A 13,142-nucleotide genomic window follows, 5' to 3' on the forward strand; every position below is an offset into this window, starting at 1 on the left:
AGCCATGGATGCTCAGTATTGTCGTCTGACATGCTGCATGTTCACGTTTTCCATCAGGAGGAGCCTAAATCCTTAACCGGTCCCCTTATGCAATTCCACTGCCATTATCGTCCACTGAAAACCCTCTTTCCTCTGAGCTTCTTGTACTTCAATTGACAGACACTCTGAACCTCTCTGCACTGCTTGGTTGCTATACTATGTACGTCAAAAGCCAAAAAGCGGCGACCTTTTTTTGGTTTATACTGGCTCGGATATTCTGCCTGCTTTTGCGCAAAGCACCGCCATCGCAAACGTGATGCTCAAAAACATTCCCGGCGGTGCATGTCGTCTCACTAAGGAATCTAAACCTTCTACACCGCCTGCAGCTTCAAACTCCGTAGTAGCGAAAGGCGGCCGTCTGCGCGAGTACGCAGATAAACCACCGAAGAAGCATGCAGGGAAGCAGCCATCTTCAACAGCTCTCCAAAGACACACCGGAGTGGTTTGACCTCGCGATGAGAAGTTGGCACTAGTTGTCACTACGAAGCTCGTACTGGCTTTAAGTAGGGAAAACATCTGGCCATTTTTCTGTAGTCTTGTTTGCACTCTGACTGCAACTGCGGTGCAGCCATCAATTTAATTGTCTTAAGTGGCCCTGAAAAAGGTTTTACCGACACATGGGTGTTCACATTTCCAGGTAAATCAATCTGGAGTTATAGCAAGTCAAAAGATCGCATTTTCGCCCGCGCCGCTAAGATGTTTTAAGAAGGGGGAAGATGGGAGAAAGGGGCCCGAAATTGTCTGACTAGGGGTGTCGACACCTTATCAGACCCAACGCCGCGATTCCCCTCGTTTCGTCCACCTCCTCGCCCCGCGCGGGCGTGAATTCCCATGATTCCTCGCTTCTCGGCGACGTCTGCAAGGATATGCGGTGGCCCGCGTCGTCTTCCGCGATATTCTGCGCCGCAGGGTCGCTTTGGGGCGGGGCCATCTGACTTCCGGGGTTTAATTTTGGTGGTTGTTTTTATTATATTATGAATCCTGCACATCGCCCACGACTGGTATAGCTGATGAAAGGAATGTAGCGGGACTTTTATGCTTCCACGCCACATAGAAAGATCAGGTGAACAGTGAACGACCCTGACACCGCGCGTCTGCGGCGACGACGTGTCTTGGTACATTTAGGAGTCTAAAATATGCGAGCCAATGACGAAAACATCGCCTCAAAATTTCTAGAGTGTGCACGGACATTCCTTAAGAACCAAGGACGGTTTATATATTGCCTAATTTGCCTCTGATTCGCGCCAATCTCGAGCTTGGTCGTGCTGTGGTTACGCCATGCACGCGCCTACACAGCCAGTTGTAGTATTCTATTCCGTTATTATATCAGTTGTAATTTATAACTGTAACAAAAGAGCAGCCGATAGGTTGCTCGGTGCGGCGCAGGGATTTTTTAGAGTTTGTCTTGCACTCCATTTATCCCTTCCCCCTTACTTTCCGGGAAATTGCCACGGAACCCTTTGTTATATAGTATTATAGTATAGTATTAGGTGACACGTATCCTGACTTGAATTTAAATTTATACACCACTTTTATTGTGTATACCAATTACCTATTACCAAGAGGGCCGCATTTAAATCTCGAGAATGACTTAAAAACTGTAAAAGCTGCCCCTTTATTGCAATGGAGGGAAATAATTTGTGGGCACTGATTGTTTATTTTAAGCGTGCTTTTCTGCAAAATACCAATCATTAGCAGCTGTGTCAGGTGCTACGGTCGGTAGTGATAGCCAGGTGTAGATGCCGGTCATTCTTGGAAAAGTTTCTTTTGTTACACTTCACGAGCATTATTTTTAGAAGATGGCTTGCGAGTTTATTTCGGTTGCCATTCAGGCATACATAAGAAACTGATAGCTCCATTTGTGTAAAGCCGGAATTAGAACAAGCAGATGCGAATTTGTGATCAGGATGGCTGTAATAAATAGTGGCGTAGCGAACCCTTTCACACCTGAAACGCTGACCGTTCCTTTGCCTGCATCTGGTGCAAAAATTTATATGAACGTGATCACACTTAATGAAGCATTTCAACTCTCTGAGACCTTCTCAGAACTGGTTGCACACAGATGTGATGCTTGAATACTTCCACAACACTAGTCTTGGGTTGAACTCTGCCTCCAAATGCGCGGAATTTAAAGATAACACAAAATCATCGGTTTAAAGCAGTCACCCGCCTCCATTCTGTTGTCATGACTTCACCAAAATACACGTCTGCGGTTCCCATTCCGGGAACGCACCAATCCCGCGTGCCTGAAAAGTCTTCAGACCACAAACAGACGCAAACAAGAAACAATTTTAATCCTTGTGCCGTGGCCTATACCTTACAAGACAAGACACAGCATTTTACATTGGTTGCATCGTTTGTGTCTGCATAGGTGTCCTATTTGCAAGGCAGATATGTCAGCAACGTCGCTATATCTGACTGATACGAGGGCATGATTTTCTGCGACAAAGATTAACAGCCGCTGTAGGAGCTCGACAATGAACAAACGTGGTTATGCAGAAGGGTAATTAAACCAGAAACAAACATTTTTCATGGAAAATCCACGACATAAGTCATATAACATCTCCTCTTTTGAAAGTGTGCTTGGGCCTAAATTACTCATCACGCAGGTGTTCTGCTGCTGAAATTTCAATTATCGCAGGTGCTTAACGTATAACTTGCCCATTGTTGCAGTTCATGAGGGTGAACACATTTCCACGGTAACTTAGGGACGTGGTGTCTGCGTGTTAACGAGGTTACAGACATGTTTGAGACACAAGCGAGATTGCTCCACCAGCTGAAATGCCAGTAATTGCGTGGCGATAAACCACAAAGTTTCATTTAAACAGCGAGTCTTGGTAGCGTGAAGCCGCATTCCTCTTTTAATATATCATGTGACCTGTGTCGCCGATATAAATGATATATTTCGAGTATATCACTTGCATCATTATCAGTGCACCCCGTCACCGTAGGGGAAACAGTTATGGTGCCTGTCTGTTTTTCTGCCCGCCCGGAAAAACATTTATTGCGTACCTATAATCCTCGCTAACAGGTCCGCAATAAATGTCTCATACTTGTCTCAATAATGTCTCATACTGATACCTGTTACTCTTCCGAAGGGAAACTTTAGCCATAATTCAGACACAAATTGATGTATCTACAACAGAGGTACAGGTGCTGGCATGAGTAATTGGAACAAGGATTTGTGAATATAGATAAATATTTGTCTACCTGGCTTTATGACAGCCAATAAATGTTTATAGCAAGCTTTGAATGTTAGGCAGGACTCCTCTAAGGGTACACCAATGCAGCCATGCAGTTTCCGGAAGTAAAAGTTTCTGTAAAATTACAAGACCGTGTTCCAATTCCTTTTGACAGAACCTATGCACTTATTATTGTTTTTAAAATTACCAATAATGTGTTCAACAGCGCCAAGGCGAAAAATACATGAACTCAAACTACCGACCGTTGTTGCGCGATAGGAGGGCTGATAAATTGAATTGAACGAACCTCTGCTGCATTCATTATTGGAGGAGCTACGCCAAACACCGGAGATAGAGGAGAAGGAGTTACGTAGCATGGGTGGCATCAGCCTCCTGTCTTTCAACGTCGGTTGCAGTGACGCTTACAGATAAGCGGACTTTTATTTCACGGATACCTTCACCACTCCCGCTTTGTACGAAAGCAGTTAAGATTTATGTGCCATCTCCTCGTCACTAACTTCAGCGAACTACGTCAGCGTTCAACGAGAGCGCATGGAATGATCTCACTTACGCTGCGTCCTTGCATTGCGTTCGCACGTGTTGTCATCCCTCCTGGGAGCTTCTGTCGGCATCATCCATGTCTCGGTGCATTTTTCAACCACGAGCTGCGTTGCTTAAACGATTAGATGAGTATGCTGTCGAACAAGGACGTTGTTTGTGCGGAGAAACGGCCCAGCTGTGCGTAGCAATACGCATGCTGTTTTTCTACACAACGTGGCCGGAGTCACACTTTGCTTATTTACGTCGGGACTGCATTCGCCGTCGCGTATGTGTGTTGTGAACTTTCCGAGAAAATGTCGCCCGAATGTCAGCGGAAGGCGATAGTCATCTGCGTGGCAAAAGTAAAGCGAAATCGTTTATTCTGAGCAGCATCTGGAATTCTGTATTGCACAGTCAATTTAACAATTGGGAACAAAGCGATGCTTGAAAATTCACACCTATGTATTAGTGTTACCTTATCCTTGTTTTTGCGGCTCACGAACTTGGGTGCTAGCTCCCGCTTTTGTGCGTACCGTATGTCTGCTATTAAAATGGAGTCAAGGTGTTTATTTTTTATACAATTCTGCCATCCCCTTCGGTGACAGAGCAGCAAAGCGGGTTGAGATATAGTTATAATAGACAAGCTGAGAATGAATAACATTGAGGCAGCTTGTATCTGAAAAGCGATAATTAAAAAGCGGACAGTCAGTATTTATACGGTGATTGACGGCTATCGTACCCTGCCTTCTGCCGACACTTTTGTGTGCGTCTCTTGACGAGGGCACTCCGTGGTGAAGACTGTGCCAATTAATGGGGTTTCTGCATAATGTAGTTCCACCTGTTCGATTGTGACGGGCATAGAGGGGACACTTCGAGAATCAACTCGTTGCTTCAGGGCAATCAGTCGTGTATCGCGTACCGTTAGCGTGTAGCAAGGTCTACATCAGACAAACCGGAAGAAGCCTCAACATACATTTACGTGAACATCATAGTTCTGTGATCAGCAGGTCATACACGCACCTTGCTTCACACTGTATAAAGTGTCAGGTACACGGGTGTAAACCCATGATGATGAATAAACTTTATTTGAGACCAGATGCTGATGTTAGGGCACCCGCTGGGTGGAAGGCTTCCTTAGTCCGGGATGCCTTGGGCTATGCTGGCCATCCGTGGGCTCTCCACTAATCGTCGTTGGTGTGGGAGGCTGGTGTACACCCATTTTTGAAACAAAAAACGACGTGACGTTTAGGCACATGAGAAGGACGCAAAGGGACATTACGGAAGCTTGGGAATTCAGCCAGGAGGAGTCAAGGTGCGTTAGTCATCGTTCTGTCTCCAAGAACCGGCCTCCAAGAACCGGCCTCCCCGGACTTGGCATGTCTTCAGGTGCCCTTCGTTTGAGTTGCCACAGCCGAGGGCCTCATGAGCGCCACAGGTGGCACGGGTGGTGCAGCGGAGGGGATATCCGATGGGGGGCCCCTGGTGTTCATCACTTCGGCACCCTCAAATGTACTGGACGACGAGGAAGCAGGGGCGGGATCGGCATGGGTCACGACGGAGACGGTTGGCACCACAACCGCTATTGCCTCAACAAGCGGTATGGTGACGGGTTCCGACTCGCGATACTGAGTCCCTGCCGAAACTAGACGCCGCTCCGCCCTCCGGCGAGCTGCGTCGGCGTATTCCCCAGAGGGAAAGAGGCGAACCTCTTTCGCGCCTCTGGGATGGAGATGTTTTCAGTTACTTTTACGTTAATTATTTTCTTTTCCTGTTAGAATTTCTCACTGTTCCTGGAGTAGGCCGCGTCTGGGAATCGGCAGTAAGCACACGTGAGGGTAGCAGAGTTACAGCAGTTGCGGTTGTCCGTGGGGTGGTCCTCTGTCGTGCATTTGCCGCAAGTTGTTTTGCCATGGCAGGAGTTTGTACCATGCCCGAACCAGTGGCACTTAAAGCAGCACCATGGGTTTGGGATGTCAGTACGGATGGAGCACCCGGTAAAGCCTGCAGTAACATTGTGGAAGTGCCGAGCGGTCAAATGTCAGAATGATGTGCTGTTGTGGGAATTTCATAGTCACCTCTGCGGATGGCGATGCGCCTCACGTCCGTGACGCCCTAATCTCTAAAGCTCTCAAGGAGATCCGCATCCGTTTCGTTCGGCAGAACTGGGTAAGAGATCACACCCTAAGAGCTATTGAGGCTCCATTTGGGTGTGACCCTGATGTCGAGATCAACCATTCGAGTCTGGGCTAGAAGCTTTGTGGCCTCCTGCTTGTTGTCTACCTCGACATGGACCTCACCAGTCCTTTGTTTTTGTCTTATACGATGTTCCAATATAGCTTCAAGATTTTTTGAGATAAAGAAGACTGACCGCGATGCAAGAGGGGGGCTGGATTGACGGAATCGATTACACGAAATGGAGAATTACCCGGGTCAGCAAATCTTAAGGTTGGCGAAGGATGAAAACATGGTTCGGTGCGGCCCGTTTTCCGGGACCGATCACGTTTGGGGTGAGGTGTTTAGAGAATACTATATGCCCGTTCCTTAGAACACGGAACGGGGTACTTCCGCAGCCTTACTCTGATAGCTGAAGAGGTCTCGGAGCTCGCTGTCTGGCAAACACACATGGAGGCCAATCGGCCAGAGCTTGACCACGACTCCGACCGCTACCGTTCGTGGTTTCTTACCCTCCACCTATAAACACGTCGTCCAGGTAGGTTACAACTTGTTTCGGTGCTCGGGTTTCCGCGGTGTCGCCAATACCATTACCAGGATTACTGAAAGCGCCCCTTGCGGGAAAAGTATCTTTTTGACTCGATGCGACCTTTCCACATTTCTTCTAATTGTGCACATAATAAATGGCAGCCGATTTTTCCCATCTATGGCAGGTTCTGCAGACCATAATCGAAGTGCTCTAGGCGTGCGTCGGTACAACAATTGCGGGCGCTTGTAAATAGCAATTTTCCGATGGGCGCGGCAAACATTAAATATGTCGTTTTCCATCAGAAAACATGCCACCGTAATAAAACAGCCACGAATCACTCAGTCTGCGCTTCATTTGAAAGTTTGAAATTATCATTTTTGACCCCAAACTAGAAATATGTTGCTATAAATGTGAAGTGGCTATTGCTGGCACTTGCAAACGCAAGGCATGCTACCCCATAAACAATTATTTCGTACCCACAGTTACCCAAAAAAAGAGCAGTGTGACAATACCTAAAGATATCTCGACCCAGCAATAAATCACGAAGCACGATATTCTCGAACCTGAGATAACACTCACCGACGGGTCAGGCAGTGCCCTATGATTCCCCGTGCTGACCCTAACATTCCACCGTCTACATTTATTACACAGCCGTTCAGTTCAGAAACCCCTCGGAATTCAGCGTTTTTTAGTAGGGTTCTGCGGGAGTGAAAACATCTGGCTTTTACGATCTAATTTTGTACAAGCAGATACCAAGTGCGTCACACAGGACATTTCAAAGCTTAGTTGTCCCCGAAGTCATACGGCTTTGGTAGCATTCCATAGCTGAGCCTTTGCGCACATTTTGCTTCTACGGCCAGGACAATAGTGTAGGATGTGTAAGGAGCTGCAAAACTTTGAGGTAGGTTAAAAACTGAAAAACTCGGCTGATGGATTCGGTTGCCGGCCAAAAAGTATGACCGGTGTAGCAAAATGTGTTGGCTTTATAGTTGAGGAAAATGTACTTTGTGTGGTTTCCAGTGCCTTGCATGTAATAAAGATGTGATCTACGGTTGGAGCCTCGCCTCACCTGATACTCAGAAATCTTGAAGATCCCGTGAGCAGATACTAGGTCGTTGCATGTGCGTGCCCTGTTGTCCCCCACCTGACGGGAAGTCCAGAATGTCGCCGTAAACTCAACCCAGCGCCACCACCCGCGCGCGCCCGCCTCAAGCAAGCACGAGAGACCCGGCAACCAGCCCTCTCCACACTCCGAAGGTCATCCGGTCCACCCTCAACGCCCTCCCAGGTGAACTGGTCAGCTGTAGCCACCCACATCCCTGCTGATGACCCTTTCCCTTCCTTGCTCACCAAACACAACACGCAACTACCTCCTGAATCTTCCACCCTAGTGGCTCTAACCCAAGAAAATGCACAACTAAAGGCACAATTAGCTGAAAAACACCACCAAATTCATAGGACCCCAATCACAAGGACACCAACCACTGTGCTAGGGCCCCAATCACCCGAAATCACTAGGACCCAAGCATTCCTGCCAAGTCAGGGTTTCCAGACTACAGTCAAGCTGTCTTCAGCAGCTTTTGGCCCGGACGACCTTCCAGTTTCTTCTGAAGAAAATAAAGATTATCTTATGTGAAAGTAATACTTCGTTGTACAGGTGGACAGGTGTTTCAAACGCATCAGCGTGTATGTTTTGCATCATCATGTATGGAGAGTCGTCTGCACCAGGAGATGAGGGCTGATATGCGCTCATGCTAGCCCTTAACTCATTAAGTTTATATTCACAGTTGTGAGGACATTTTGACTTATTATCGTCACGTAAGGGCTTTTTTTCTGCAGATGTTTGGTGTTGCATAAAATCGCTCGTGTAGTGTGCAGAACTTAAAAAGTGTTGGAAGTTTTGTGCGAGTCCAGTAGCCTGGCCTTCAAGAGTGTTCCTGTGGTGCTTATCACGGCTAGGCTATGTGTTAGTTGTTCTTTGATTTTACGTGGTCGTGTCCATACCTTGTGAGTGGCTGTGTATGAGTTTATGGATGTGAGAAAGGCGCGCAAACTGTACCTCTTGGCCTCGCGTGCACAGGCTTTCGAAAAGCCTTGGCTCGTTTAAAGAATATGAAGTTATCCGATGTGGGGTACCGACGAATGAAGCATCACGTCTTGTTCTGCCTCTCAAGCCTGCCTCCAGTTTTCATTCCACCAGGGCCTTCCAGGGTTGTGCGGGGCACCGGAGACCTGGGAAATGGACGTGACGTCAACGATGTGCGCCATGAGAAATTCTGCTTCTTCATCCATGTGTAAGTTTGTTATCGATGTGTGCTGAAATTAAATGCCTCTGTGAATATGTTCCATTTCGATCGAGCTTCGTTGAACTTATAGGAAACTAAACTGTTTGGGCTTTTACCTATGTACGTCAATGTGGTACGTAAGCGGTCACTACCATACGGGTTTGCGCCCACATTCCACTGAAGACAAGGAAAGAGAACTGCGGAGCCAGTCGGATATCGATGAGTTAGTAAGTGTTGGGTGCGATATTATGGTACGTATGCGGTTTTGTGTTAAATAGACAAGCTCTGGGTGACGTTAAAAACCTTTCAATGAGGCAACCAAGGGCATTCGCTCGGCAGGAGCCCCAGAGGGCATTATAACCATTGAGGTTACCAACAACGATAAATGGTGCGCGAAACTGATTCACCAGAGCTTCGAAATCCTAGCTTGATAGGAGAGTGTGTGCTGACATGTAAAGTGAACATTTCGTCATAAGCATATTACATATAATTGTTCTTATTTCAACAGCCCAAAGGACAGTCTGTAACGAGATAGTGTGACATGCTCAGGATTTTCGGGCGACGATGGCCACGCCGCCAGAGGACTACACGCAGTCATCCCCGTCTTTCCTCACTACACAGTAACTACAGTTAAACCTGGCTATAACAAACCTCTATGTAACGAATTCCTGAATTTAACGAAGTTTTTTTTTTATTCCCTGTTGCCAGCTTTATTGAAGCTCATGTGTTTACGACCTCTATATAACGAAGGCGTTGCGACAGTTAACCTTGATGTAATGAATTCACTAAGCGGATGAGCTGTTGTTTTTTGCGCTTTTCTGAAAATTTCGATGCCACCCTCGCCGCGTCGCCCGCTGCATTTTGGCCTACTAGAGTTGTCAGCAGGAATGGGTATTTACCTAGCAACCAACCAATTCTATCATGGCAGCCACCGTTGCAGTGAATGCGCCGTGACAAATTTGCTGTGACAAAAACGTTGTGTAAAGTTTCTCCAGTGGTAGGTAGCGAACTTTTGTGCCATGCTAACGCATTAGATGCAGTGTTGAATCCTCCACAACCAGAAGGGGAGCGCGTAGCTTTTGCGGATGCGTCACGGGAGTTCGGTCGTCACTTCGGAGTTGAGCGGACGTGGTTTTTCGCACTCCTATGCTTCGGAGGGACTTCATTTTGGCCGGCCGTTCGGCCGTCGCCCTGGATTTGCATGTCGCCCGGCTTTCGCTCTGCTGGTGTAGGCAGTCTAGTGCCAGCTCCCGCCAAACCAAGCTCCCGCCAGCTCCCGCCACAATGCTTCTAAGAAATGCGTGTAAATAGATATCGTACTTGTTACTGAACTGCATGTTTTCCAATCACTCTTCCTGAGATAGTGTAAGTGCCTGTCTACGAGGCCGCTGCAGCACGTGTGTCAACTCTTCCTCTCCAATTTAAATGCTTTTAGGTAGTGGCCCTTGCATTAGCTTAGATGCAATAACCATGGAACACCCAAGCCCAATATCACTATGTTATGTGCATAAAGAAACTCACTCAAGAGATTTTTCGTTTCTCTAGGTAAGCTTAGAAGACTGGGCATTCGTTGTATGCTTGGGGGGGTCACACAAGGGATATTATTAATGTTGCCAGGTTGCATTATGTTGCAATTATTCTATTTGATAGCAGCTTAAACAAAATCTCAACAAAAGCAAACCAGAGACTAGAACGGTATCATGCAAAACATGCAGTGGCGTTTTGTATGGGTGGTAACTATAGCTTTCAGTACTTACAAACACAAATAACGTAGTGCAAGCGTTCATTGGTGTCACCGCAGGGCTCTTTGCCCTTTAACATTTTATGTCCCCCTTTCTCAGAATGAGGAAAGTGAAAATATTATGGGGAACTGACTTGCTCCAGCAAAGCCGTGGCAGGGCTAAAGCTTTAAAGCCAATAAACAGACAGGGCTAGAAGCCAAAAACGTTTTGGAAGGAAAAACAATTTGAACATAAAAATCATTGTGGAGTTGAGGAAAGCAGAAGAACGAAATAAACTACTGCAAATAGAGGCAGCACAATTGAAGTGTGGCAGCATGAACGAGAGGCATAAATGAGAGGCAGCATGAACAAAACAAGTGCAATTGTAAGAGTAGTTTGGCACAAGAGCCTGCCAGAAGGAGCTCCACTTCAGGAAAAACTAAAAATTGTGTACACTATTTACATCATGTACACAGCAAATCAGTCCGTTGTATACACGTTTCCGTTGTATACACGGCGCAGCGGAAGCAATCAAATGAATTCTCGTCTTGCGAGAAGCAGATTGAACTGCACAAGAGAGAAAAACACAGAGATTATGTGAGGCATTACCATCGTGTAGCGTACTTCGTTTGCCAATTTTATCGGGTTTTTTTTTTCTTCTTTATATGCCGTTTCTTTTTTTTTGTCCGTGGTGTTGTCTTTGTAATTGCCATTCCCAAGCTGTTTCTTTTTTCGCCTCAATTTTCAATATTGTTGTTAATACCAGTCCTTTCTTTCTCTTTCAAACCCGTTATTCCCATTTCTATGTGTAGCGCAACCAACCGAACAGTTCTTCTCATTCTTTCCTTGAGTATCCTCCATACCTTTCTTCTGGTGTTTCTTCCTTTCTGTGAACTCGGACACTAGGTCAGCTTGGACTCGCTGTAATCATTACAAACATCCCTAAAGGCCTGGTGGTATTTCTGGTGGTGAAATAAAATTTGATGAGAATTGCTCGTGGATACGGTCCCGTTGCCTTTTCTGTGTTTCCTTTTCTTGTTCTCGCAGCCAAAGAGTAATGTACTATATGTGCTGTCCGTATGAAAAGAAATGTGTGAACAGGATTTTATTAGGTTCAGCTTGCACAAATAACTTCTGATGTCTCAAACATAACCTGATGAAGAATGAGAGGGCACGGCTCTCAAATTCAAAGTTGTCTTTGTTTCGTTGCCGGAATTGCAGCGCAGAATATTTGCTGTGGGGTTAAGTACAAGATACATAGGTACTGATGGCAATATCATGCCCCAATTATTTTTGATGAAAAGAATGCCGGTGACTTCAACCAGAATAAGCATTAGCCAAAACTTTCATAATCTGCTACAGCATTACTGGCACCCAGCTCTGGTAGTGCAACTTTGTCATCGTTCTTCTTGCTGTGAGCACGCTGGAATGAAAGAGTGAAAATTCTACAAGGTCTGACATGGCATCTCGGGGTCACCGGTTTGACGTTGGCATAAATAGGAAGGTTGTGCTACGCATATCGGACTGCGAGGCGGATGGTTTATTAGATGCGACGCATCTCTTGCTCTGAGGCATGTCCCTCCTGCGTCGGTGTTGTCCGGCGTCCACACGCCAGCTGCGTATGCGCGACTCTCCTCCCGTCTTCTCTCCAGCAGCTGTGCGCGCAACGCACTCACTCCCCCCGCACGGGGCACCTTGAGCAATCTTGGTGACGGTACTGGCGATACCGCGGACCCCGAGCCCCCAAACATAAGCTGGATCCAACCGTGGCGATGTGTTTATAGGTGGAGGGTTAGAAACCATGAACGGTGGCCGTCGGAGCCCAGGTCAAGCTCCGGCGGATGGGCTCCCTGTCTGTTTACCAGGCAGGGAGCTCCGGGACCTCTCAGGCTATCAGGGTAAGGTTTGAGAAGAAAGAACCCCCGTCCCCTGCTTCTATACTATGATGTATGGCATTCTCTAAACCCCCCCCCAAACGTGATCGGTCCCTGAAAAGGGGCCGCACCGAAGTATCTTTTCCTTTATTGCCATCTTTGACATTTCCTGAACCGGATAATTTCTCTCGATTTCTTGTGATGGAATCGCTCAATCCAACCCACCCTCTAGCATCTCAGTCAGTCTTCTTGATCGCCAAGTATCTTGAAGCCATAGTAGGAAAATCATATAAGTGCAAAAAACAAAGGTCTGGTGAACTCCTCATTGAAACAAATGACAAGCAGAAGTCCACGAAGCTTCTAGCTCAGACTAGACTGGCTGATCTAGACATCAGGGTCACACCCCATCGGAGCCTCAACAGCTCCCAGGGTGTGATATCCGAAACAGATCTCCTGAACGAAACGGATGCGGATCTCCTTGCCGGCTTGAAGGATCAGGGCGTCACTGCCGTGAGACGCATCACTATCCGCAGAGACGACAAGGAGATTCCCACCAAGCACATTATCTTGACATTCGACCGCGCAGTTCTTCCACAACACATCAATGCAGGTTTCATCCGTTGCTCCATCCGTCCGTACATCCCGAATCCGCGGCGCTGTTTTAAGTGCCAGCGGTTCGGGCACGGTACAACCTCTTGCCGTGGCCGAACGACGTGTGCGAAATGCGCGGCGCACGATCATCCGACTGACAACTGTCCATCCGAAACCCTCACTTGTGTGAACTGCGGCGGTCCGCATGC

General features: G+C 47.1%; 1 protein-coding gene across 1 annotated transcript in view; it reads right to left on the minus strand.

Annotated features, from left to right (window-relative positions):
- The window catches only part of LOC144169015 (alpha-(1,3)-fucosyltransferase C-like), a 90,308-nt gene extending 86,230 nt beyond the window's left edge, over window positions 1–4,078 (minus strand). The window contains exon 1 of the mRNA XM_077698013.1: window positions 3,793–4,078. Coding sequence (XP_077554139.1) covers window positions 3,793–3,828 — 36 coding nt within the window. The 5' untranslated portion in view covers window positions 3,829–4,078. The remainder of the gene's footprint in view (window positions 1–3,792) is intronic.
- Window positions 4,079–13,142: the final 9,064 nt, after the last annotated feature.

The sequence above is a fragment of the Haemaphysalis longicornis genome, unplaced genomic scaffold (genome assembly GCF_048455015.1).
Source record: "Haemaphysalis longicornis isolate Haplotype H1 unplaced genomic scaffold, Haemaphysalis longicornis Haplotype H1 scaffold_2, whole genome shotgun sequence".
Classification (NCBI taxonomy): domain Eukaryota; kingdom Metazoa; phylum Arthropoda; class Arachnida; order Ixodida; family Ixodidae; genus Haemaphysalis; species Haemaphysalis longicornis.